The sequence below is a fragment of the Perissodus microlepis genome, chromosome 9, assembly GCF_051167445.1.
Source record: "Perissodus microlepis isolate ML-2025 ecotype Zambia chromosome 9, ASM5116744v1, whole genome shotgun sequence".
NCBI lineage: Eukaryota > Metazoa > Chordata > Actinopteri > Cichliformes > Cichlidae > Perissodus > Perissodus microlepis.
The window spans coordinates 14,735,749-14,762,966 of NC_140469.1; the positions used below are offsets into that span (position 1 = coordinate 14,735,749).

The 27,218-nt window shown below is 41.1% G+C and overlaps 1 protein-coding gene across 4 annotated transcripts in view; it reads right to left on the reverse strand.

The window, feature by feature from the left end:
- Nucleotides 1-27,218, reverse strand: part of sema5a (sema domain, seven thrombospondin repeats (type 1 and type 1-like), transmembrane domain (TM) and short cytoplasmic domain, (semaphorin) 5A) — a 145,240-nt gene that overhangs the window by 85,710 nt on the left and 32,312 nt on the right. For all 4 annotated transcript variants that reach the window (XR_014801278.1, XR_014801277.1, XM_084939170.1 and 1 more), the window contains 3 exons: nucleotides 18,187-18,398; nucleotides 6,201-6,300; nucleotides 1,711-1,756 (listed from right to left, as the gene is read on the reverse strand). Coding sequence is in view for 2 of the 4 variants with exons in the window: in XM_084939170.1 (XP_084795296.1) it covers nucleotides 1,711-1,756; nucleotides 6,201-6,300; nucleotides 18,187-18,334 (294 nt within the window). In the remaining 2 variants the exon portion in view is untranslated. The remainder of the gene's footprint in view (nucleotides 1-1,710; nucleotides 1,757-6,200; nucleotides 6,301-18,186; nucleotides 18,399-27,218) is intronic.

Consider the following 27,218-nt stretch of genomic DNA (forward strand, 5'->3'; position numbering starts at 1 on the left):
CTAGGACCAATTCTGTTTACATTATACATGCTTCCCTTAGGCAGCATCATTAGAAGACATAGCATACATTTTCACTGCTATGCAGATGACACCCAGCTCTATCTGTCCATGAAGCCAGATAACACACACCAATTAGTTAAACTGTAGGAATGTCTTAAAGACATAAAGACCTGGATGGCCGCTAACTTTCTGCTTCTTAATTCAGATAAAACTGAGGTTATTGTACTCGGCCCTGAAAATCTTAGAAATATGGTATCTAACCAGATTCATACTCTGGATGGCATTACCTTGGCCTCCAGTAACGCTGTGAGGAACCTTGGAGTCATTTTTGACCAGGACATGTCCTTCATAAGGACATGTCCTCTGTCTGTCATAACCTCTGTCTCTCTTCCACAGCATGTCTTTTATCCTGTCTTCCTTCTCTCACCCCAACCGGTCGCAGCAGATGGCCGCCCCTCCCTGAGCCTGGTTCTGCCGGAGGTTTCTTCCTGTTAAAAGGGAGTTTTTCCTTCCCACTGTCGCCAAAGTGCTTGCTCATAGGGGGTCATATGATTGTTGGGTTTTTCTCTGTATCTATGAAGCGCCTTGAGGCGACTTTTGTTGTGATTTGGCGCTATATAAATAAAATTGAATTGAATTGAATTGAATTGAACTTTAAAAAGCATCGGAGTCCCAGCGAGTGGCCACAAAAGACCGGCTCTGCGTGAATCCTCGTCTCTCTCTGCGGGTTTTTTTTTCCTGCTTTCTTCCCTCGTTGTCTGTGTGCTGTCTCGCTGCTCCCTGATTCCTTTGTGCGTTCTACCCTCCACTCCCTCCTGCCTAACAAATTCAGCCTCGCTTCTTATTTCTTCTGTCCATTTTCCTCATTTTCCCCTTCTAGTCAGATCTATGTCAACAACACTCCTGTTCCACCCAGCCGTTCTTGCTCCCCTGATTCTCTTTCTCCTCTCCCCTGGTTTTCTAGAGTGTAAATGGCAAACATAAAGAGTTGTCTAAGCATCAAAGAAGGCTTGCTGTTACCACCTGCAAATAAAGCCCTCAAAGTGTCAGTGTTTGTATGGTAACTCAGTGGGTCACAAAATTGGCTTGCTCCACAGGTGGGGATATGTGGGCTCATAGAAGAGAGGAAAAAAAGAAAGTGAAATGAGAGGATGTTGGAAAAAGAAATTAGCGACAACGTGTGGGAAAGACAGGGTGAAAAAATTAAATTGCCAGCTTGCGCGCACAGCTATTTATACATATTTCGTGCAACGCGCGCACAAGATGTTAGGACACTTTGATTTCTGTTTGCCATTTCAAATCATTTGTAGTATCACATTAAAGAAATTGCAGAAGATCTTTTAAAAGCTTAGACATGTGGCAAAGTACAGCTTCAAATTTCACAAACACCTTCAAATTGGATTTCAGCAAGGAGGATATTAACACAGACAGCGCTTCCTATCAACAGTCTTTCATTCCCTGCGAGTATCAACCCACGGCGCCGTCAACCAAGCCCACTGGAGCTCCACCGGGTTGTGAAGTTGTTGTGACATGTGAAACGCTAAACCATTTTGCTGTAACCGCTTTAAGTTGCGAGCACAGACACGCGGCGTGCTAAAATTAGCGCAGTGTTTGTTGAAGGGGGAGTCATACGAGCAGACAGAGTTAATACGCATTCGCCTAGAAAACTGGGCGTGTGAGACGGCAGCGGGAGACAGAATTAGCACTCACCTGGATCAGTGTCAGGTCTTCAAGATTGAGTCTGAAGAGGTGATTTCTGTGAAAAGAAGGGAAGGTGTGAGTTAATGGAGCCCTTTAATGCACTGAAAGCAAGAAACAAAGGTGTGAGGATCGGACAACAGGTCAAAACTGCACTGTTATTAAAAGGTTTTTCCATTTCAATTCTAAGATTTTACTTTAACTGGACCATCGCTGCACCTTAATTGTTTTCTCTTTCAGGCATTCTGTAGATTTGCTTGAGATCATTGTCCTGTTGCATGACCTAATCTTGGCCAAGCTTTAGCTGTTGGACTGTAGAATACTTTGGTGTACAGAGGAGTTCACGGTTGACTTAATGACCTAAAGGTGCCCAGGTCCTGTGGCTGCAAAACAAGCTCAAATCCTCATACTTCCCTCAGTTGGTATGAAGTATTTGTGCTGGTTTGCTGTGTTTGCTTTTGGCCAAACATCTCCACTTTGGTCTCATCTGTTCATTGTTCCAGAACTCTTGTGGTTTGTTCAAATGCAACTTTGCAAACCTTAGCTTCCATGCCATTTTTAGAGGTAAGAGGGTTTTTCCTGGCAAACCGTCCAAACAAGCCCTTCTTGTTCAGCCTTTTCCTAATTGCAGTGTCATGAACTTTAACATTTTACATGTTAACTGAGGCCTGTAGAGTCTAAAATATACCTCTTGGGCTTTTTGCAGTTTCTCTGAACTGTGTTGAACATTTTTAACTTGTGAATAATCTTTCTCACTGTAGAGTGGTGGACCTCAAATTGGAAATGGCTTAATAACCCTTCTCAGATTGATGGGCAGAAACAGTTTCTTCTATAAAATCATTGCTGTTATCGTTCTTCCTTTGTTAACACAAGCCTGACTCAAGCAAATTGTAAAAATTGCTAGAGATTAGTGATTAATTAATCAAGTCCATCTGATTAGCAGCACCTACGGCTTACCCTTCCTACAGTCTTCAGTTTTATTAAAGTAGTAAAAGATTACTTGATATTTTGGCTTAGTTTATGTTGAGAAAAGAAAATACAGTGTGTTATATATGCCATGTGTTGTTGTTCATCTGATTTTAGAATTCGGTAAGAACCATACAATTTATTTTTATTATTTTATTGTTATTCCTGATATATAAAACCTCTAATTTAAAAGAGGATGTGCTTTCTTTTTTATATGCCTGTTTTACTGCAACTAGTTATGTAGCTTCAATCCACGAGGCTCAAGCGAGGATGAGAAGCAGGCTACAGACTTCAGACAGCCTCAGTCCTCTCCAGCGCCACTCCCTCATTTTTACTCTTATTTTTTGGGAAACTTGCTCTCATCACACTGACCTTTGTCGAGTTCAGTTCCACATATGCTGCAGTATAATACAGGAATTGTAAATAGACTTTGTTGTGTAAAATTGGTGAAGTTCCCCTTTGAAAATGCCACATCTGAAGCTTCTAAAGTTCCCGCAGTTGGAGTTAAAATGAATCTTTTCATAGGTGGCACAAGGAATTGTAAGAGCGTAGTCAGGGTATTGAAATGAACTGTATTCAACGGATGGCTGAATTCAACGACTGCAGCAAATGATGGACCTCTAGGTTTCTCCAACCCATAATTAGGACACCAAAAAAAGAGTAGATAAAGCATAGCTAAAAGGTTTTATGCTCCTATTCCCAGGGTTTCACATGTATGAAAAGAGTAAGTGAGAGAGAGAGGGGGGGAAAAAGGCAACTGAAGGACAATCAAAGCCTGACTGTGAAATCGCACTCTAATAAGTATGTCCTGCCTTGCCTGGAGCTTTTCAAATCTGCAAGGCACAAACAACACTGATTCACTGGCATTTCTAACTTTTCAAGAAACATCATAGTTGTAATGAATGCTGTCTCAAGAGGAATATTCTATAATTTGACTAACAATGTCTCAGGCTGTCTACTACAACCATTATCCACCATTACCAGAATGAGATCACATGAAACTTGACAATTAGGACTAAAAGCATTATTTACTGTGATTTTTCCCCCCTTTGAGATTTCTGTAATATCCATGTTTCTGCAGGTCCGTGCCACCAAAAGGCAAATTTTTAAAGAGGAATGTTATATGTGCATATGAAATGTGCCCACGGTTTCGAATAATCTGCCGAAGATTATAATCTGCCAGTCTCGTTTTTTTGTTTTTTTTTTAACTTTCTTTCCCAACTTAAATCAGCTTATAACTGACTTTGTAACATGACCGTCTACTCAAATCATAACACGTTTAATCTTCATTTTAGCACTTTTTACTGATATCTATAGAAATGCATATACATACACTCTTAGGCTGAACAATTAGAAGAAGAAATTTCACTTTGTGGCTTTAAGTACAGACAGACCAGCTGCAAGAGGAGGTGTGGATGTATACCTCGGGCCCTAAAATGGCTTTTTTCGGACAAGCTGAAATCTACTTGAAAGGTCTTGTGTGACTGGCTACAAAGGTAGGTCAGTGCCTACAGGCTATCAAGTTAAAATGCCCAGCTTTACAAATATATATAAATATGTAATAACATTGGGCTCTATAGCTATTTTCTCCCATCATGACAGTCGTAGAATTATAAAACTTGTTGTGCAAGACTTAAAAGTTTACCATCTTTGATCAGAAGGTGCAGACTCACTGAAATGGACCTCAGCCATGTTTGTGGTGTTGGTGCTTTTTGGACAATTTTTAATGCAGCTACATGACAAAGAAATGCTATTTGCTGCACAGATATTTGTACTAATTTGTTCATTCATTAGCATTAATAAGCAGGTTTCTGCACATGTCAAATACTCCCATATTTATGTAGCTTGCTCACTTAGCTAGCCAGCATGATCTAAATACTTATCAACAAAGGCAATGGAAAGTAAATTCAACAAACAGAAAACAAAACAAAAAAACAAGATGACGTTGTCCAAACTGAGGTTCTGAAATGTAAATCCACAAAACATAAAGTGATATCATGGTGCATGTATCCATTTTTTATATACAGTCTATGGTTTTAGAAAGCAGGTATGCTGAGTTGCTGCATTACATAGATATGGATATTTGTTAAGTTTATTTCTGAGAAAAAATATTTTATTCAAAGATGATCTGGACTGCATGATTTTTTTTAAATGACTTGATTTGCTTAAAAGCTCTTGAACAGACACAGATTTTGCAAACATGTAGGAAGATAACCTATCAGGTGCTTTTTTTTCATGCTAGCAAACAGTTTTACAGAGCAATCTTTAATTTTTTTCTCTAAATAAAGCAGATATCTCATTACAGAGTAAAAATCCTAAAGTCTGTTTCCTCAAGCACCTGAATACACATGCACATACAAACAAGTGCTTTGGCAAAGATCAGTCTCCTGAAGAGTGGCTATCAGCCAGGTCTCAGCGTGGCCACGGCCTCCTATTTTACTGTATTGATATTTTCATCGATCCCTCCTTCCTTCCATTATCACTCATACTTCTAACCCAACCTGCAGTCATCTATCTAGCTACACTGCCTTTCATACTTAGACACTCAACAGCCATCGAGTTGGCACAGAGAAGTGAAGAAAATCTCTTATTTGATTTTTTTGAGTGTTGTATGCATGTGTTGATATAACTGCCTGAATCTTGAATGATAGCTAAAAATAAAAGATGGCTTTTATTTGCTGCATTATATTATATTATATTATATTATATTATATTATATTATATTATATTATATTCCTTACCATGTTTTCCAGGGGGGGATTTACTCACCTGTAAGACCTTTATCCACCCACATACATTTTCCAGATTAAGCCTTTCCATCTTAAGGTTCTAGGTGCATTAGTAAATTCCCTGGGCTCACTTTGTTTCTGTTTGCTTTGCTGCACTCCTTCCTGATAGCTTTCCTATTATCTCCTGTTGATGCTGCCATGATTATTTCTTTCTACAACTACTAAAGCTATTAAGTAAAGTGCATAGCATACTTCTTCAGCAATGAAGCAAACACTTACACATCTAAGTCTTCAAGCACATATAAAATTTCTTTAAAAAACAACAGTGTTCATTCATAACTTTATACATTCATTCATTCATTCATTTGGGATCTTAGCCTAACCACAACTACTACTTACTAATCCTTATCTCTGACCTTACCCTGACCTTCAACCAAGCCTTCACCCTTAAATGTAAGGATTTATGTTTTGGGCACTTAGTGTTTGTCTCTAAAAGTGAGGCTAATCCCAACGAAGTCACTGTGTAAACAGATTTATGTCCTCACAACATAAGCAATACAAGTACACATATATGCAAACACACACACACTTGGCTGTGCTCGACAAAGACAATGGACTTGGAAACAATCTCCAAAGCCATTTTTCTTTTGAAGACATCTATGGAGAAACTGATCATTACTCATGCAACGCACCAACAAACGCTGCAAAAAAAAAAAACAAGAATGAAAGACAACAAAAGCACAGACAACAAAGACAAAGGACAAAGGAAAGAGAATGAGAAAAGTAACAATGTTGGATATGGGTTACCTGGCGCCGACGATAAGTTCGTTCTGGCCAGGGTCAAAGGTCAGCTGTGAATAATCCACCGTGCCCTCTGCTTTGAACCTGAAGATCCAGGGCTCCATTTCTGTCAACAACACAGAGGACAAAATGTCAATGAGCCAATCAGAGTGGAGCTGGCAGTAAATGACAGCTGTGCTGATGAATAATGTTAGTTCAAAGAGGTGCTGCAACTTTTCTCAAGGCACTCGAATACACTGCTCAGAAAAATTAGAAAAACACTTTGAAAGCAGATCAGATCTCAATGGAGGGGGAAACATATCTACACTGATATGAACTGGGTAATGTGTTCGAAATGAAAGGATTCGACATTGTTTGATGGAAAAGAAAATTATAAACCGAGGGCTGATTTCAAAGACACACCAAAAATCAAAGTGAAAAAATGATGTGGGAGGATAGTCCATTTTGCAGATATTACATTGCAGCAATTCAAAATGGTAGTCAGTATTTTGTATGGGCCCTACGTGCTTCTATGCATGCCTGACAACGTCGGGGCATGCTACTAATGAGACGAAGGATGGTGTCCCGGGGGATCTCCTCCCACATCTGGACCAGGGCATCACTGAGATCCTGGACAGTTTAGCGTACAGGTAAGATGGACTGAAACATAATGTCCCTGAGGTTTTTTTTAATTGGATTTCAGTCAGGAGAGTGTGGGGACCAGTCAGTGGTATCAATCCCTTCATTCCCCTATGAAATGCCTGGATAGATCACTGGGCATTGTTAGGCACCAGGACCACTGCACCAGGGTAGGATCTGACAATGAGTCAAAGACTTCATCCTGATAATGGCATTCAGAGTGCTGTTGTATAGACATCTGTGCATCCCTCCATGGATGTACCTCCCCAGACTATCACTGACCCACCACCAAACCGGGCATAGTGAAGAGTGTTACAGGCAGCATAACGTTCTCCACGGCTTCTCCAAACCCTTTTACATCTGTTACATATACTTAGGGTGAACCTGCTCTCAACTGTGGAAAGCATAGGGCCCACTAGAGGATGTCAGGTCCTCAAGCCACCCTCACGAAGTCTGTTTCTGGTTGTTTGGGCAGAGACATTCACACCAGCAGTCTGCTGGAGGTCATTTTGTAGCATCCTGCCCCCCCTTGCAAAAACGAGCAGATACCGGTCCTGCTGACGGGTCGATGCCCTTCTACAGACCTGTCCCATCTCTCATGGAGTTTTCAATTTCTGTAGAGTATACATAAGGTATCACCTCATTCTACTAATAGTGACACTAGCCAAATGCAAAACTAGTGAAAAAACAGTCAGAAATATGAGGAGGGAAGATTTCAGTGGTGTCCACCTGTAAAACCATTTGCGTTTTGGTGTTTGTCTCATTGTTGCCCGTATGTATAGAAGAACCTATGCTGGCCATACATTAGCGTATACATGCCAAAGGCCCTCCATTGAAACCATGTTTGGTTTATCTATTCTGGGCTGATGTAGGGACAAGGCAGCTGGAAATGGCAGGCTCCCTGAAAAAGGCCTCCTGCATATGTAGATATGAAGGGCACATTCAAAATTAACCAAAACACAATTATTTATAAGTGATTATCCTCTAATGAAAACACAGTTATGACTAATATGCTAAATTTTAAGGTGTCCCTGAATCCCAGACAAGCTTTAAATGAGACATTAATATGTACGAAAATTACTTAAAAGTGAGCAACTGGTACTTGGTGCTGGTACAACAATATTTGTTTATCACCATCCCCCAACTGAATCTGTCAGTCCACTTCTTCACTGCCATGATTTAAACTGGGTTTGAAGAAATGAAGATGAGACTGAGTAAAGAACACAAAGGCTCTGCACCGTCCTTGCTTGATATTCAAAAGTTCTTCAGCGTGGATAAAAGTACTTAGATGTTAGTGTTTCACAAGCTCCTTTTCTTAAAATCTTCCAAAGTGAAACCTGAAATTTGGATGTCTTATGACTCACTGGAAAACCATTTAAATTCAGTACAAGTACATCACTGAACAACTAGTGCTGATTGACGCAAGGAAATTAATGCTCTGCAAAAACTACGAGGCAGATGAGAATTGGACTTTTGTTTTTATGGACGATCTGACCGCTTCTCCATGTTACATAGAAACAGAGACAGAAAGATAGAGAGAGCGAGATCCCAGACAGACGCTGACATCTTATCCACAACATGCCTGTTGGCGCCCAACCCATTAACCCTTGACCAATTGAATCAAGCTGCGAGGATGGTCTGTCTACTGTCTGGTTACCTGATAGGTTTAGCTGAGAGTAGTCGGTCAGTCATTATAGTGACAAATCATTTGCTTGATCTGGAGTCATTATTGAAGTATTGCTGTACACAAAAGTCTGGCTACATTTAAAATAACTTAAACGGGACATTTCCTTCAGATATCTAGGAATTACTGCGTGCGTGAATATCTCCGAGCAGGGTGCCAAGGCAAATTTCTTTTAGTGGTTGCTACAGTGATTTAAAATCATTCATCACTACATTTGCGAGCTATTTCCAGACTAAAAATTTCAAAGGGACGTTTTTAATTTACCGGGGAGCTTTCCATCAAGGCTGGAACAGAGGGAGAGGACAGCTTGAATATCCCCCCTCGAAACACATTATCTGCTTCTTCAGGCACACCTGTCAGACAGCGTTTCAAATGAAAGCACGCTCTCCCTTGACTGCATCAAAAGCAAGTACTTCGAGTTTCTGTGACAAACGTGGGATTTGTGAGTGGTTCAAAATGAAGACAAACAGAGCAAAGAAACAGGAGCTTCCAAAGAACATCTGCTGCCACCAACTCACGTAGTGGGACCAAACCCTGGCTCTCCTAACAAAACAATATCATCCGCGGAGACAGCGCCGCTGTATGCAAAGACATTTTTCCCCTTGTTCTCTTTCAAGTCCCCGGTGATAAGTACAAGAGAACTGCGAGACAGAAAAACACCCCGCGTCTTACTCCACACAGTATTAATGCATTTTCATTAGCCCTGCTGTAATAAATATCTGGAAGATCGCAACCAACTTCACCCCAAAGATTTCATTTTGCTTAATGGCTGCTGCTCCGCTTATTCTAGAGGGAGCGAGCAAGTTTTGGATGTGCGAATCCTCTGACTCCAATGGGCTTGTTTTTTTGGGTTTTTTATAGTACGCCATCGAGAGGATCCCTGGCATACAAATGCAGTTGTGACACCCCCCGGGGGGAAGACGGCGCTTGACGAACCCAGCTTCTTCTCATAAATCTCCCTGACTCACCAGGGGAGGCTCTGTAACGGGGTGATGGAGAGTGTGTCTGTGTGTGTGTGTCTGCATGTATGAGACGGAAAGAGGGAGAAGAGGGGATATTTGTTAGGAGTGTGCAAAAGGGGCAAAAGGTTCTAATTGAACACAAAAGCACTGAAAGGATTTATGGCCTTTTGTGAAGAGGCCAAGGAACCATTCATAAACATTCATAGCCAGCGTGGATGGGCCCTCCCAAGGCTGTGCAGCTAAATATATGCAGAGCTTCCCAACATCCCACTCATGGGGGGGTTTGGCACATTGGCCTTTGGCTTTCCCGCTACAAAAGTGTGGCACACTTGGAAAGAGTTTTACAAAACAACATTCCTGGATGCTGGTTTACCATCACCAAAAAAATATTTCCATTTCTCATCTAACTTGATATATATGTGTTTATTTCTTTTTTGGATAGATTGTAGAAGGTAATTTTAGAGGCACCCAGGGAGAATTACATGATCCAACACACAGCCAACAAATTAACCTTATCGTTAACCTAGCAGATGAGGGACTAGTAGGACGACCCCCCCAACTAATAAGACAAATCCAATTTCCTATCTCCTTTACTAAATTTCAGCGCTGCTTTGCATGTTGCATGGGTTCACATGAGCTGCTCTTTAAATGCATGTGATAATGTAATCACATCAAGGCTTGTACAGCAGCTGACTGAATCAGGGGATTGGCTGCTCATAAGACGACGGCGTGCAGACACACACGCGGGACGGCTCACACACAAACACACACGCGGATCAGGGGTGTAAACTCAGAGCGCAGCCAGGGCTCTGGGCCAACACAAAACCAGCGAACACACACATATAAACCCCCTTCCCCCCTTTTCTCAGTCCCAACTTATCCTCTTAACCCCTGTCTCCCACCTCCTCAAAATAGAACCCATCACTCACATACCATTTCTTATTCCCTTCTATGACACACGGCAGTTGACACAAAGACAAAATGACAGGATATATAAATATTTACACTGAGCATCAGAGGCCACGCCACTCTCCAGTCTGCCAGTGCTTAAAGTTGCCGCTCAACAGCACTGCCAGGCTGACAACAATGGCAACATGTGGAACCAATTCTGAAACATGAATGGTTTCTCTGTGAGTGGTGTAAATAGAGTGTGGCGGCGGGCGCTCGCATAAACGAAGAGCCAATTCACTCTAAAATGCCGCCCTGCAGTAATAGCTCTGCGGCGAGAATAGCAACTATTTGTTCAAGTTGTTAAGAGGAAACGACTGGTCCGCGCAGTCGAAGAACCGACACCTGTGTGGTTGGAGAAAATCCAAAGCAAAAAAAGGCGAGGGTGCTTAAGAGCTTCATGCACGGCTCAGCGCCCCGAGGTTCCTGCATGTTGTTTTTTGCGTTTTTTTTTAGAGCCAAAAAAACCCCAAAAACCCATGCACGATTTCCAGCTAGAAGTCCTACAACTTCAACTCCCATTGCTGTGTTGTGGCCCCGGGGCAGTGAGTGAATCATGCAAAACAAACCACGGTAAGAAGCCACAAATAAGTGTGCACTAAAATATTTAAATCCAATGTGTATTTAGGACAGAAGCGCTTTTACCAGGATGACCAGATCTCTTCAGTCCACTCAGAGGAATATAAAATGAAAACAAATATGCATGGTGATGACATCTTAGAGAAGTTGGGGAACGTAAAAATGCACTAATCCCAAAAATATGGATGGCGCCTCATTCGTTCCCCAGGCAGACTGCCACCCATTTAAGTAAAGCACGGCTAATGCATACCTGACCTTGGACATTAATATAGACGTTAAGCTCCAAAGACCTCAGTGGGCTTTAACTTTAAAAGACACATCCCCAAAAGGCCAATTAAACCATCTCTGACACTTCTTGCGGCCTGTTGCATTTATGAATTCTATAAGACCATTTGTTTATTTTCTTGCTTTCACTCCCCTCCTCACGATGTGTTTGCTGTTCGGGGATGATAAAAGCTGAGCTCAGTTTGTGGCTATAAAACAAGTCGGGCTGTTGCTCTCCACAGAGACATGGCCCTCGGCTTGGCCTGTGAAGACATTGTTTACACCACAGTTTATAACCTTTAAAAGCCTTTCAAGCCTACACCTAGGAACTCTTGTTAAATACAACGCTTTATTAATACAGTATATCTCAGGGGCTACAGTAACACTACAAATCCTTTGTCAGGAGTCTTCTGCCAAAACATGTCCGCCAGAAACAGAGAAATACTTCAAAGCCCCTCCTAAAGTAATCCTATAAATGGCACACATTTACATTGGACCTCTCCTGGAGCTATATGCGGACCTGTTTTTGTTCAAGTACAGCAAACGTACCTTTTTGGGGTAAACATTTGGAGCATTGCTGCTGAACTCTATGTTTCTTTCTGAAACCGCCACACAAAGCAGAAAGCAGTAGTTAGACTACGGCACCCTTGCGCCACAGTAGCAGTTCTGTCAGCCAAGTGTTGTGCCAAGTCAGAAAACCACCATCCCCAGTGGGGTCAAACCCATGTGAGGCACACCCTTCCACTGTCAGGCCACAATCACACAGAAAGAAAGAAATGCTGTCACTGGAACCCACTCAGACAAACCTTGACCTTGGCTTCTTGTGATGGGTCATAACCGCTCTTTGAGCTCTACTTTAACTCCTTTTTTGCCAGCTGAGCATGGGATTTTTTCTTTCTTTCTGTGAGCTGAGCAGCCACAGATGGAGGTCTAGTAGACCTGCATATAAAACCTGTTCCCGAAAAGCAATGTGAATCGTCCTTAAACCTAGGTTCTCTCCAATTACTAGGAGTGGGCAACTCCATGTTTGAAAATGCATGTTTTTTTTAATCAAGTCTTCGTCAAGACAGCTTGTTCATGCTGATGCGCTTTAGCCCTGTGGCTAACTTCTTTTTTGACTGACAAGTTCCTGCCATACGGTGAAAACTTTGACAGCTAATTTTGATTTTATTTTAGCCATAGTCTTTACTTAAGTCTCATTTTGTTTTAGTAATAGTTCAAGAGCCTAAATTCTTTTTGTGTCAGTGTAGTTTTAGTCCTTGTTTCATAAGATTATTGTCGACTAAATCTAAAGTTGATTCATTTTAAATGTTTGTCGTGTTTTTACCAGAGAGAGTTGCTCCACGCGATTCACAAAGCGTCTTATTTTCCTTGACGTCAAATGCGAAATGTGTCCATATGTCTACTTTTCTCCTCCTCCCAAGTGTTGACATTTTGTCACGTTTTGAGGAGCATGGGAGCTTTCTCACTTTCTGTCGCCTCAGATCTCTTCATTAATGAGAATCGCTTCCAGTGTGGATATTCCACAAATGCTAACCTGCCATACATGCAAGCACCAGCTATGAAGGTCACACGATTTGATGTCCCTGTGTTGTTCCTACATCATCCTAACAACAGATAACAATGGATAAACCATGAAACTCTCACTAAAACTCATAAACAAGGACATACACAGACAAATGCTATACATTTGTTTGTGTATGTCCTTAAGGGAAATGTTCATCTGAGTAGAGTGGGACTGTTAGGCTGTTGTGGTCCACAGGGGTGTCTTTAATGTGTCTGTAGTCCTCCCAGCTTGGCTAAAGAGGAGTCATGGCAGCCTGCACACTGTTTACTCGCAACAACTGGGGATTACATTATATTACATGGGGCACCATGACTCACAAAAGACAATGATAATAGGTTTAACGAGAGGCTTCAGTTCCCTCACACAGTCTCAGCACATGCGTATGCGTGTCTATGTCCATATGCATACGCCTTGTAATATTCTGTAATGACTCATAGCATCTTTCTTTTTGCTTTTATTGCAAAAAAACCCTCACATGGGCTATAATTTCGCAGTCACTAAAAAGCATCGAGCAGCCTTTTTAAAAAAAACAAAAAACAATCCTGAACAACGAGATGTGTTTGAACTGCACAATCAGGGCACGAAAGGAAAGCTATTAAAAAACAAAATGGAAATACCTATAAATGTGAAGGGAAAGATAAATGGACATCTTCATGGGACCACGGGAATTAGCAGCCCTGCAAATGTGCTGATTCTCACACAAGGTGAAAATAAATAGGACTGAAACGCAAGTAATGCAATCAAAGTTGGGCGATAAAACTTCAAGTGAAAACTTGTACTTAAAGCAAATTTTCTTTCCCCACATGACTGCTGTGAAAAAGTCTGCAGAACTTTAGAGCTTTATAACAAAGCTGATATGTAAACAGGAGTACAGCAGGCTTTACAAGCCATTTAAATGGAACTGCATCAATTTTATGAAAACTAGGGCTGCCTGCATGTGTGTGTGCCACTGAGTGTTTACGTACCCCAACACTTCCATAAAGCCTTACCCACTCATAACCCAGGATTAAAACACTGCAGGTGAGACAAAATTTTATTTACACTTTTAATGCTTCACCCTGTGACCACCCACTCTTGGTTTGATCCTCCTGGTAAATAAAAACATGGTGCTTTCTTCTCCACTAAGAAAATTAAGGATAAGATGGTCATGTTCAGTAGCTTCCCGCTTTTTCCCGAGTTTCCAAGACTTGAATAACAGAAATATAACACGGACACATAGTAGCTGTACACAGAGCTTTTTAAACTTCTCAGCTGAAGCTTAGACCCTTAAACAGTCTTAAACGTTCAGGCACATGTTGGTTCCCACCGTCACAACTAACCAACTCTCTTGGAAGCCTGATTCACTAACACCACATGTGTTTGAAGTGTTGCATTTGTCCGATTTCTGTTGCTTTTACATCGATGCCTGGTTCAGTTAATCTGTATGTATCAGTACCAATGATGCAAACCAGCACTTAGCTCCAAATCCTGTCCAATTATAATGAATTTAAATGTTATAATTATAAGCCATGCACTATACTTTTCCACAGAGATGTTTTCCTAAACATCGATTTTTTGCTACAAAGTCGCTGCAGCAAAACACTCACAAATGCCACATCTCCATGGCTAAAAAACATAAACCACCCGAAGCGCCAAAAACTGTCGTTCCCTGAATGACCGCTTGAAAAAGACTCCAGGAGAGAGTCAGTCCCCTTAGATACTCGTGTGGATTTATTGCATAAACAAACATTTCAAAGCCTATGAAGCCAAAGCATTACTTTTAAATAGATTAGTCTTTAAAGCTAATGTATCCCTTCATGAAAAGGGGTGGAAGAGCTGTTATTTTTTTAATTCACTCATATACTCAAATTTAATAAGGCTTAAAGTTAGGGATTTGGCTGCTTTAATTAACAGGTTGACACCGACACAGGCAGCTGTGGCCAGCAGCTGTCTGCTAGGCCTCACCTCTGATGATTAGTCACTGAACTAAATGTCTCAACCTTGTTGTGAAAGTTTTTTTGTGTGCAATTATCACAGAGATAATATGACTTTCTGTGTGGTTAATTGTAGTAATAGACTGTCCAAGGCTGCTTTGGTGCACACTATTATAGTATTTAGTGTTAAGAAGCACTAATTAGTAGGTTTCTGTGTCTGTGTGGTACTCCCATACAGTCTTTAGCTTTGGTGAGCTTGCTGCCATGAGCTGATATCTTCGCACTTAATATCTTATCTTAGCCTCATAATACAACGGTTAACATACTTTATGTATAGTTAATGTCAACTGTATTGGCATAAAACCTTAAATGCTTTTGTAATTTGGTGAGTCAACCTTTTAGCTTTTTACCATACATCATCTACTTTTATTTAATAACTCCCCAAAGAAGCTCTAAAGACTCTTTGCATTAAGAAGCAACTGTATCACCACAGCTAATCACTCACTAAAGACTTCTGTACTTGCCTTTCTCTTCCTCTGTTCAGTCGGCTCTGTGTTGCTGAACCGTGTCTGAATGCTAACTAAAATGTCGACCCTCTTTATTAATGCTCCTATATTTCAACCAAAGCATTAACCCACTGAAGCTTAATGGGCCAATCTGGTACATTAGAGAACACAAACGCATTGACCACAGCTGACCCACCAGCTGATGTCTGATCCTCTCCATGCAGAAAGCACAAGGTATGAACGTATTGCATTGGCTGGGCAGTTAGTCATCATCATTGCACTCAATCGGTGCAGAGGGAAGAGCATCGGCTCAGCTAACAAGTGACAAAGATTAGGAAGGGAGACAGCGTGAGGGAGAATTAGGGTTATAGGTGGGTGGTTATTCGGAATATGAGTCTATGCATGCGTGTGGATCACATGCAGTGACCTTGCTCTTCCAGTCAATTTTACCCAGACAGAATGCTATGAGATTATGTGACTGGGGCTCTGTTGTAATGAAAACAGCTCAATGACATTTCTGCCGCCTCGCAGCGGCTAGACAGAACTGCATTGATCGCTATTGATACCTTCAGTCGACTAGGATTCACAGCGTTCCATTACAGTTTAGCTGTTCAATAGAAAAGTATGACAGGGAGTGAGGGCAATGAAATCGGATGCAGAACATACTGTATCTAAAAACTGCAGAGCCATGTAGCAAAAGGCCCATAACAAAGGCACCGTCTGCCTTGTGGAACAAAGAGGAAGTTAATAAAGGAGGTGAACTTTTCCTAGACAGCAAGAAACGTTGTAATTACAGATTACAGCTGGATCGTTCCAAGAGGACATAACCAGAAAAATCCATAATTGTCCTTCTTCTAACTGCTAGTTTCATTAATTGCTGCTAGTCTTTCTCTTTTCACATGCCACGTTTGCACATTTCAATTGTTGTAAATTTATTAAAAGTATTAGGTAATACTTTTTTCTTTTTTTAAACAATGAGTCCTTGATTTCAGTCTGACAAAGACAAAAAACCCAAAAAAACAGGCCCCACCCATAGTAGCTAGTCAGCCACCGTTAATTTTGCTTGATGAAATCTGTAAAATTTATGAGCTGGATAATTAAGGTCTCGACGTTTGAATGTTTCTGGTGTACTTGCTTAAAGTAAAAGTCTTATAAAATAGTCTCTTAAACAGAAGCTGCATTGGGCTTTTTCGTTGTTCACCCTCTTATCTGTCAAGATTGTAAGAATTCAAACATAATCTAGTCACTACTGAGGGAATACTCATTTTTCCCTACCAATAAGGGTGCCTTATTCACTTGACCCTGCATTGCAACAATGATTTTAAACAAGGGGAACAAGTTAACCAGATGTGGTTAGTAGTCATGTGACCAGTTGCCACATAACTGCATTCTACCGAAGTCTATGAGAAAATATCTTTCTGACTTGAGCTCTGTGAACTCTTACTGTCTTCTGAGTTTATGGTCCCAGGCACTCATTTTGGGTCATATTGAATACAAGATTTGGTGAATTTTGTAAATCTTGCCCATACTTTTGTTCATTTCTGTTTCTTATTGGCTAACAACTTGTGACTGATACGTTTGATCAACCACATGCCTCTCGTTATATTAACTAATACGCCAAGGTGGCAACAGTGAAAATGCTCAACTAGACAGAATGAAACAGGATTTCAGAAACCAACATGTGACATCAATGTTACCTATGGTAATGATTTTTTATGTAAATGGTAAAATCATCACTAAACCTTCATCTAAAACAGACAATCTGACATTTGATCTAAATCCTGCTTACCGGAGACTGAAATTACCAGAGCTTCTTCATTGATAATCAGAGAACATTTCTCCCCTGGAAGTGGAGCTGGGAGGATTGTCTCAGCATTTCATTTCTTAGTTCTGTAAGCTCTTTAGTGAGAGGAAATCCCAGAGACTCCTAAGAACCATAGTGGTCAAAGTTTCAGAAAATAAAAAAAATTGATGTAATGTTAAAAATAGAGAAAAACCTCCAGATGCTGCAGATGATGTTCTCAAGAATGATTATTTTTGTTATGATAGATCATCCTCAGTCTCAAAATCTGTTCAAGCTTTTCATCATTGTGTGTTTGATGACTGTGAGTCACAATACTTTATAGAGTAAATGCTTAAGCTGTACACTTCAGATAATAATAATAATAGTGTTGTACTGTGCGCAGAAAGTTGGTGAGCTGGACACATTAGAGAAGAGACTTATTTCCATACTTGGATTTTTGCTCTTTTAAATACAAAAAAAGAAAGAAAGAAAACCCACACCACAGGCAGTATCACTCTGCATTTAAATAACATTAAAACTGGTGGAAAAATCCACAGTTTGACAGGCCTGAAGTGCCTAATTACAGCTGCTAAGATATAATTGGATGTTCACTGTTTGGCAGAAGTTTGGTGAACAGTTAATTCACATTAAATGTAGTAAATGTGAGTTAGGCTTTAGAAGTACGCTTACCTCATGTCTGTAATGCAATCAAAGGTTTAGGCTCATTGCTCTCCAGGGCTGCGGATATGAACATTTTTCAAAGTGCTGAGTGCATTTAAAATGACTTTTACACAGATTAAAGCTTGCCAGGCAGCAAATGCGACGACTGTGTTTTCTAGAGTGATAATTACAACAGCATTTCATAAGAGTGTGAGAAAAACTGCTCTAACAAGACAAACTCTTTACAAGCTTTGTGTACTTTCTTTAACTTTGTTCATCACAATCAACGTGACGTGTGTGCAAGGTTGTTTATGTCTCTTAGCAACAGAACTGAAATAATGAAACCATTCGGAAACATGTATGGTTTACAAGTTTAACCTTGCTAAGAGTGGAAAAGGTGAAATGAGTATAACTGATGAGAAAACTTCAGATATTTATGAATGGAGGGGGAAAAATGGAAAGAGTCGCTCTGATGACGTCAAGAGAGTGTATTTCTTAAACCACCTACCTGAGTGTGGGACCAGTGGGTGCTCCGTCCTGTAACAGGGTGATTCAGGCAGCAGCACTGGCCCTCTCCTGCCGGCCACACCTCCAGGCCGTAGGACCAGCATGCACTGCAGCAGCAGCAGTGCATGCTGGATAACAGGGCGTCCCATGGGGGCCTGGGCTTGGCTCACTTCTCCTCAGGCCTCAAGGGCCAAGCGCATTGGGGAGACACACCTGGAGAGACAGAAGGAGAAAGAGACAGATGTAGGTTTTAACAAAGGTTTATTTCACATTTGATTTAATCCACGTGCTGAAAATCTTATACAGCCCCTCTGTATCGCTACACTCACCGCGCAGCATTCCCCTCAGGAGATGAAAAGCTGCAAATATAAATCCTTACCAAAAGGGAGCAGGAGAGTGAGGTGTGAAGAAGAGAGACTGTGACAGATTTTCAGGGAAAAGTGTGCAGAGTTTGTGCTGGGAAACAGCAGGGTGCTCGTCTGCACTGCGAGACCTCACTTCTCACACCTCTGACACCACCGCGGTCAGTCAGACGTGGTATGCATTATCACCCAAAGGGCAGTGTTTGTCTACCCTCTAATATCTGACATTAAATGCCCTTTTGTGCAGGTCCTTGCGCCTACTGCAGAGAAGCTTTGCTGTCTCTAACGACGAAGGAAGAATAGGGCATTCATGTGTTTTTCATCATTAAGAGTCCATTTTCTTTTGTGCCTTTGTGACTGATATACACACGGAGCAGCACAGCACTCCTGTGGCTCAATTACATCCTATAGCGGCTGCACATCTGACACATTTTTATTCACAGCCAAACCCTCCAATGCACGGATGTAATTATTACATAATGCACACAGCAGACTCGCGCGTCCTGTAGTCATTCGCTGTGAGACAAACAAAGCAGTTTGCACAACTCAATTGTTCCTGATTTCTTTCTTTGTGGGGGTGAATTGATGAGCAGTCTAGACCACCGACATCATTACTTCTTAATCACTTATGTGATGCTAATACCAAGAAAGATGCATGCTGTGCGCAGCGGAGGAGCAAGTCTTTCTGACTGTATACGACATTAGGAGCAGCGTGTGCGGTGGAGTGAGCAAAGATACTCGTGGTCTTAGCTGTAAAGTGCAAGTGATGGAAGGCATTGCTTTAGGTTTTCATAATAGACCAGCTGAACCTGTGGAAAACTCTTACTATTTTTATTGCATGTGAAATAGGCTTTTCATCTGTTGTCCAGCCAGTGGAAGAAATTGTATTTTCTGGAGCATGCACAGTTCATTTATTACGAACGGTAGGTTGCAAATAAGGAAAAGTAAAAGTTCATCTTTGTGTTGCTTGTGGGAAAACAGTCAAATATAGAAAAAGAAAAGCTAGCTGTTCGCAAGCTAAGAAAAAAAGAATTGGTGTGAACATTTGCGCTCCACAGAGCTCCACTTCTCTCTGAAGTATGAATCCCCCTTAGTGCTGGAAAGCTTGGAGTGGCTGTGGGGTAGAATATAAGACACCTACTCCTGCTTTCAAGTGAAAACCATAATGCCGATAGTGTGGCGGTATTATTTCATTTTCTCCTTGAATGAAAAGTTTACTCTGGCCTTAGTGTGCATGAATAAGCTCCACGGTCGAGGGGGCGATATGGAATTCGCTCTGAGTCCGGTGTGTAAAGGTGCAGGCGGTGCAGATATATGTGTTACTCTCACCCGCAGAGTAATGTAAAACACCTGTCATCTACAGAAGGGAAAGCAAGTGACAGCCAGCGCCAGTTGCCTCTCTCTGTTCCATTTCCCTTTCGTCTTGACGGTTCATGCGTCAGCTTCTGTACTCTTTCTAAATTTTGCTTTAGTCAACCTGTCGCTTTACATGGCACCTTTCTTTGTCTGCTAGTTTCTTTGACACTCTTTAGCAATGTTTTGCCCACCAAAAAGCTATTTTACCTGTTGCTAGTCTGCTGGCTTGGACATTATTCTTGTCATTTCTCACGCAGCCTTACAACCTTTTCTGCCTGCATTCACTTAGGGAAAATATTTCATAATCTTCTGAGCGCAGAGGTGAACCCGATTTAGGAAATGAGATTATGGATGTTTTTACAGTCTTGTGTGTGTGTATGTGGTCAGAGATTTAAAAGGGCTCGGTTATTCACATGGATTTCTGTGAGCGTATTTGCTGGTCCCCCAACACAAACACGCACACACACATTCACACCCATACAGAGGGTTAGCTGACAGGAGCTTAAGCCAGGGCCAGCAGGTTGAGCGCCCTTTGTTGGCCTCGCTCCCTCAGTAACAATCCTGCATGTAACCTCCCGTCATCTCAAACATCCCTGCATGCACGCGCACGGAAAACAAAACACCGCCATCTCATTTGAGCACAGTTTGTTGCGCTATTTAAAAATACATGCTATTGTGTAACCAGTCCCTTTTATCTGTTTCTTCATCATTTCGTGTGCTCTCTGTGTTCCACTGAGTTACAGGATGTTAACATTTTTAATATGCCTTCATTTCAAGGTAAATTTAGTGTTCAGGATTCTTTAAGTTTATGGTCGTATGCACCCATTTGGTGTAATTTATCTGCTGGTCACCACAATAGTGGGAATGTTTATTAAGTTGATTATACATGTAGATCTGCTCATCAAGACATTTCTCTATATTTTATAAGAAATAGGTGCAGCAATTTATTAAAACTTCATACATGGAAACACGGCATGTGAAGCGAAAATTGAGTCAGTAGAATTCTGATATTTGGTATATCAGAAGTCAATATTTGGTATGACCGCCTTTATTCTTCAACACAGCCCGAACTCTTTTAGGCAAACTTTTTTTATAATATCTATTAACAGTCTTCAGGTATAATTGTCCAGGTTGCTTGAAGGATATCCAAAGCTTTCTTTGTTCTTGTTAATGTCAATATGCTTCAATAATGTTGATGTCTGGGATCTGGGGAGGCCGATCTATGATGGATAGTGCTCTACTGTATGTTTTTTTCTATTCAGGTATGCTTTTACTGCATTGGCAGTGTGTCTGGCATCACTATCATCCTGACAAATGAGGCAAATCAGATGCTTTCCAGATGATATTAGATAGTGGATCAAAGTCTGACCGTACATTTCTGGGTTCATAATCGCATCCATTGAAAAGATCTCCAACATCACTGGCGGAAATGCAGCTCCAAACCATGAGAGAGTCTCTGTTTTATACATAGCTGTAGACACTCACTGTTTTCTTTTTTGAGCTCTGCCACATATTGATGACATTGTGAACCCAAAAATTCAAATTTGGATTTTTCACTCGTGTTGCTCAAGTCCACTTTAAAAGACTCCTTGTAAGCGTAACAAAGAGAAACAAGGGGTAGCTCAAGACTTTTGCACGGTACTGTATATTCACATGAAAGCGAACTCCAATGAAAACCTCTCATTACATGGCAAAACAATTAAGATCTAGACGCTAAAAACATTTATGAGCCATAAATTAAAAAAATGCATATGTCACTTCAAAGACCCACAGAAACCTGATTTATGACCACATGAGCTGTTGCATTATTTAAAGAGAAACCATTTAAGCTGTTGTTTCACTTGAAGTGATTTCTGACTGGATCCTATTTTCTCTGTAACTCACCACAAGCCACTGACTTGTCCTATGGGAGAAAACTGGAAGAGAGCTCTGCTGTTCGGTGGTTTAACTCTAAATCATCTCCAGGGCATTAATACACGCCTCCACCACCACCCACTACTATTCTCAATGCTAGACAAGAACACATGTACACGGCCAGTGCATTTTACAGCACCCGGGGACCTGGTGATGGATAACACCCGGTGTATTCAGGGCACAGAGCAGAGGGAGTAGAAGTCACATAAAAACTTAACATGGTATAAATGATGTCATATGAAATGTATGTAGAGAGCCACATGCAACCCGGGGAAGTGTTGAGCTTTGTGTGCTAAATGTTTTGACAGTATTTCTTCTTCACTCACTTCTTTGCAGTCTCTGAGTGTTTGTACACCACTTTGACTCTAATCATTGCAAATGACTAAACTCTGGCTCTCGTCCACAGTGTGTCTTTTGCCTCGTCTCCCTCTCATCACCCACAGCTGGTTGTGGCAAATGCTTTCTTCCTGTTAATAGGGAGTTTTTCCTTCCCACTGTCACCAAGTGCTTGCTCATAGGGGGTTGTCTAGTTGTTAGGAGTTTTCTCTGTGTTACTGTAGGGTTTTTACCTTTCAATATAAAGCGCCTGGAGGTGACTGTTGTTGTGATTTAGTGCTATATAAATAAAACTGACCTGAACTGAATTGAATTCATTAGTGCTATTGTCCTGTTGATTCATGGGCCTATATTCAGCATGAATGGATGACAGCAGACCCCAATTAAGGTCAGAGGGTATAGTGGGCTGGAGCAATCTAGAAAGGTGTTAAAGCACCTTAATTATAATTGGATAAATCTGACTGGCAGTTTAATAATGTCACGCAAGATAATGGTGTGTGTGTGTGTGTATACAGCAGGCTTTTGTTGCTTCCAGTAGAGAGACACTATTGTCACTGACCACACATCCTTTTCCCCCTTATCATGTCTCTCAGTAGAGCAGGTTCATGAATGTTCGTGTCAATAAACTTGCAATCATGGTGCTTATCTTCAAGACATAGCTAGCTACAGAAGGAGACCAAGTGTAAGTGCAGCTGCTTTTTAGTTAATGTCAAATGCAACATTTAAAAGGCTCAAAAATATCAGCAATAACACAAAGAGAACAATTTTTCTCTGTCTTTCTCCCCACCCCTGCAGTAGCTCTATATTCTGATTAGTATAGGTATAAGTATATAACTATAATTAACATTGAAGTCCTGTCATGGACTGCTCAGTAAATGACATTTGATAAATGGAAGGAATTTAAAGCCTGCATAAGTAATTTTCTGTATAATTATTGTAATTAGACAGTACATATGTACATAATGTCCTGTTGAAGTCAGGTTAATTCATATTCAAAAAAGTAAATTGAATGATAAATGATAATTACTTTGTTTTATTCAAGGGCTATGTAAGAATACCACCTTCAACTTCTACAGCTTTTACTTTAAAAAGTGAAAGATGTAGAAGTTGTTAAGATTACAGGATCGAATATAAAACATGGATTAGTCATTGGTACATGAGTTAGTGAAATGGGTGGGTTACCGGCTATTGTGAAGCCAGAAGCTGGCCATATTCGCCACCCCCACCTTAACTTATCAAAACCAGGTTTTATGTGCATGAGAAAGATCTGACTGTGAAATAGAGGGAAACAGCACACTACCCAACTCACAACTGGTCAATCACACATTTATATATATGATCCTTTTTGACAATAATAAGCACCATAACTGTCATACTTTCCACAGTTCCACTGCTGCTTGGAGAGCAGTTCCATGCAAACTGTGGATGACTTTGGGCATTTTTACCAACCAGTCAGGGAATTCACAATGTTCCTTAGTGAATAGTGGTCATGAAGGGGTTGCTGACCAGTCTCTAGGTCTGAGTCACAGCACCTTTAGCAATTGATTCCTTAGTGGCTGCTATCAACCTCCAGCTACGACTTTAATGAACACTTTACCCCTTGAAAGCCTATTTGGTGTAAACAGTACACCTCTCTGAACAGTGTCTGGGAGGCTGTGGTTGCTGCTGCACGCAATGTTGATGGTGAACAGATCAAAACACTGACAGAATCCATGGATGGCAGGCTTTTGAGTGTCCTTGCAAAGAAAGGTGGCTATATTGGTCGCTGATTTGTTTTTGTTTTGTTTTTGAATGTCAGAAATGTATATTTGTGAATGTGGAGATGTTATATTGGTGTCACTGGTAAAAATAAATAATTGAAATGGGTATATATTTGTTTTTTGTTAAGTTGCCTAATAATTATGCACAGTAATAGTCACCTGCACACACAGATATCCCCCTAAAATAGCTAAAACTAAAAACAAACTGAAAACTACTTCCAAAAACATTCAGCTTTGATATTAATGAGTTTTGTGGGTTCATTGAGAACATGGTTGTTGTTCAATAATAAAATTATTCCTCAAAAATACAACTTGCCTAATAATTCTGCACTCCCTGTATAATGATGTGCTACATGACCGCTAGCGACACAGCTATGCATAATATAAACAAGCTAACTTTTTTTCCACTCGATAAAAGTTAACGTGAGTGTTCTCGGTGGTCAGGAACAAATGTAATCGCATGGCAGGATGCTGTAAAAGGACCAAACTTCAGCCAGGAGAACAACTGAGATAATCCATCCACAATACGAGGTTAGTCATTCATATACTGCTGCATGGGCTGGGCTGTAGTTACATCCTAAGGTTTTAAAAACTGAGCTTAAATAAATGATTAGCGGTAATAAAAGCCGAGGGAGGTCAACAGTGATCACTGACTGTTTTAGGAGCTTTTTGAGATTAAATAGAAGAAAATACAAAACATTAAACATGTTAACAACACAAAAGCCATATTAAACGCAGACTACTTTAGGCCCAGAAGTAGGATTCGTCACGTCATCACTTAACGACCGGATTCTAATGGTCACCAAACCACATCTTTGTTAATATATACTTTGATGTCAGAACTTAATGGAATAATTAGGGGGGTCATGTTCATGTTTCTAAATTAAATATAAAGCTGAAGGCAGCAGGTGGTTAGCTCAGTTTAGCAGAAGACTTGAAGCAGTGGAAAACAGGTACCAGCGCCCCTGAGCTCACTAATTAATATCATGTCACATCTTGTTTAGATTAAACTGCAAATGTAATCCACTGAAATCTTATGTAGGGTGTTAAACTGTGATGGTCTTGGACTGAAACCTCTACGCCTTTACTAAGCCAACTGTTTGAGACACCGCACTATGAATAATTTCGCTAAAATCACTTGAAGCGAAATGTAAACGCAGAAAATAATGCATTCAGTTGCATTTGCACCGTCTGCACTCACGCACATTTGCATATGCATTTTAGGAGCTGAGGTGTTAACTAACTAATCAATTGAGGTCTTCCTGCAGTAACAAGTGCAGAGAGGATCATATTAACAACACTATTGATTTTGTCTGAAGGGGACTTCATGATGGTTAAACTGCACTATACATAATGAATAGACTCCTGAATAAACGGTGGCATTGTATTCATCATGCTGACACATACATGGGGGCACACACACACACACACACACACACACACACACACACACACACACACGTAAGCACGTTTGTCAAATGTGAGCAGTGCAGTGATGATCCATCTGTCCAAACACAGTCAGGGGAGTGTGAGATCGGGGTCACACCACGGTGCTGATAGATGCTTCTCTCACTCCCACTGGTCTCCCTCTCTCACCCTCTCTATGGCCCCACAGCACACCACCAGTAAAACCAACCCAGACTCTGCTTTAGAGCAGAGCACACAAAGACACTAGCTGCTTTATAAAGCTCTACGCTTGTAAAGCTGCAGACTTGTGTGTGTATTTGGAATGTGACTGGCTGGGTGTTTGCCTGTTTATCGCTCTGTCTATCAGGTGGGTCACTGCCAGTTTTGGTTTGTTGTTCTGCGTCTCTGTCTGCCAATTGGTTTCTGCGATTTTGTGTTTAGACCAAAGCGCGCACAGAAATGGAGATGCGTCGCTCTGAAAGGGACAGCCGACTGTTTTATTTTCTAAAATGTCAGACTGACAGATTAGATTATGATGGAACAAAATTATTTGTAGAGAAAGTGACCTGATGAAATAATAAACGCCTAAACAAATGACTCAAGCGTTCAAGCATTGACCAACTAGCTGAGTAGCCAAAACGATTAGCTGTTTTACTGAGTAACCAACAAACAACCAAGCGCCTGCCAGGTTGACAGGATGACTGACAAATGACGTGGCCCAGTAACAAACAAGGTGACTGACTGACAGAGAGACTGATGAGGTGCCTGACTGAGTGAATGACTGCTGTGTGAAACACAACATGACTGACAGAAAGACTGGCCTGTGTTCTGACTTTTGTTATTTTCTGGCTCTAATGGGATTTTCCTTACTGCCACTGGTCTGATTTTTTTCCCTGTCTTATATTGTTATCCCTCCGCGTGCCCCCCTGTCTCCATCTTTCGCTGACCTCTTCCCTCAGTGTTTATGCTCTTAGTCCACCTCAGTCCGCTGGGTGTCTCACAGGCTCAGCGGATGACAGAGAGAATGACGGAGTGATGATTTTGCCATCAAAGGCTCATCGCAGCACAGCAGGGCCCTTTCCGCTCGGTGACCCTCCACATCAGAGGGCAGATTAATTCCTTGCAAAGAATTTTGTTTGTGTCTCTCCAAGAGTGGGATTGAAAAGCACGCTTGGATCAGATGGCTTGTTTCAAAACCTTATCTTTGCTGCACAGTGTGGCTTTTGAAGCACAAATCAAATGTGCAAATGTACAGTTTGGTTCCTCTCTCTCTCTCTCTCTCACACACACACACACACACACACACACACACTGCTGAGTAAACATCTCTCCCAGTTTTCTCCAACTCCAAAAGCATTTCACACTCCAGCTTCTTACTCTGTATCAAAATTTCTCCACAGTTGGATCAAATAAGTCAGTGTGTGTGTGTGTAAACAGTTACACACTCAGGCCTCTGCATGTGTGCTCTATATCCTTTACGTTATATATATTACTGTGCCACTCTCACTGATGTCTCGATTAAACAGCATAGCTTTTACCGCAGATTCCTGCACTCGTATTTATAATTTTAAGAACTGGTGTAAAAGCTACGTGACTACAAAGGCTGCCAGACATTTGAGTTTTGGACAAAAACAAATTATATTTCTCCTTAAGGGGTGTACTTTGAAGATTAGTTAGTTAGCAAGGGATTAGACAGCTTAAAGGCAAAGTTTTTAGAGTCACAATGGTGGCTCTCTTTTATCCTGGTTAGACCACTATAGAAACCTGCTAAGCACATGGCTCGGTCTGGAGCACGTTATGTTCTGATTTTCAGCCTAAAATCACTGTGAGTGTGATACTGATTGTCAGCGAAGGGAACTGGCTCTGTATGGGTCAGTCTTATGGTAGAAGTACCATCA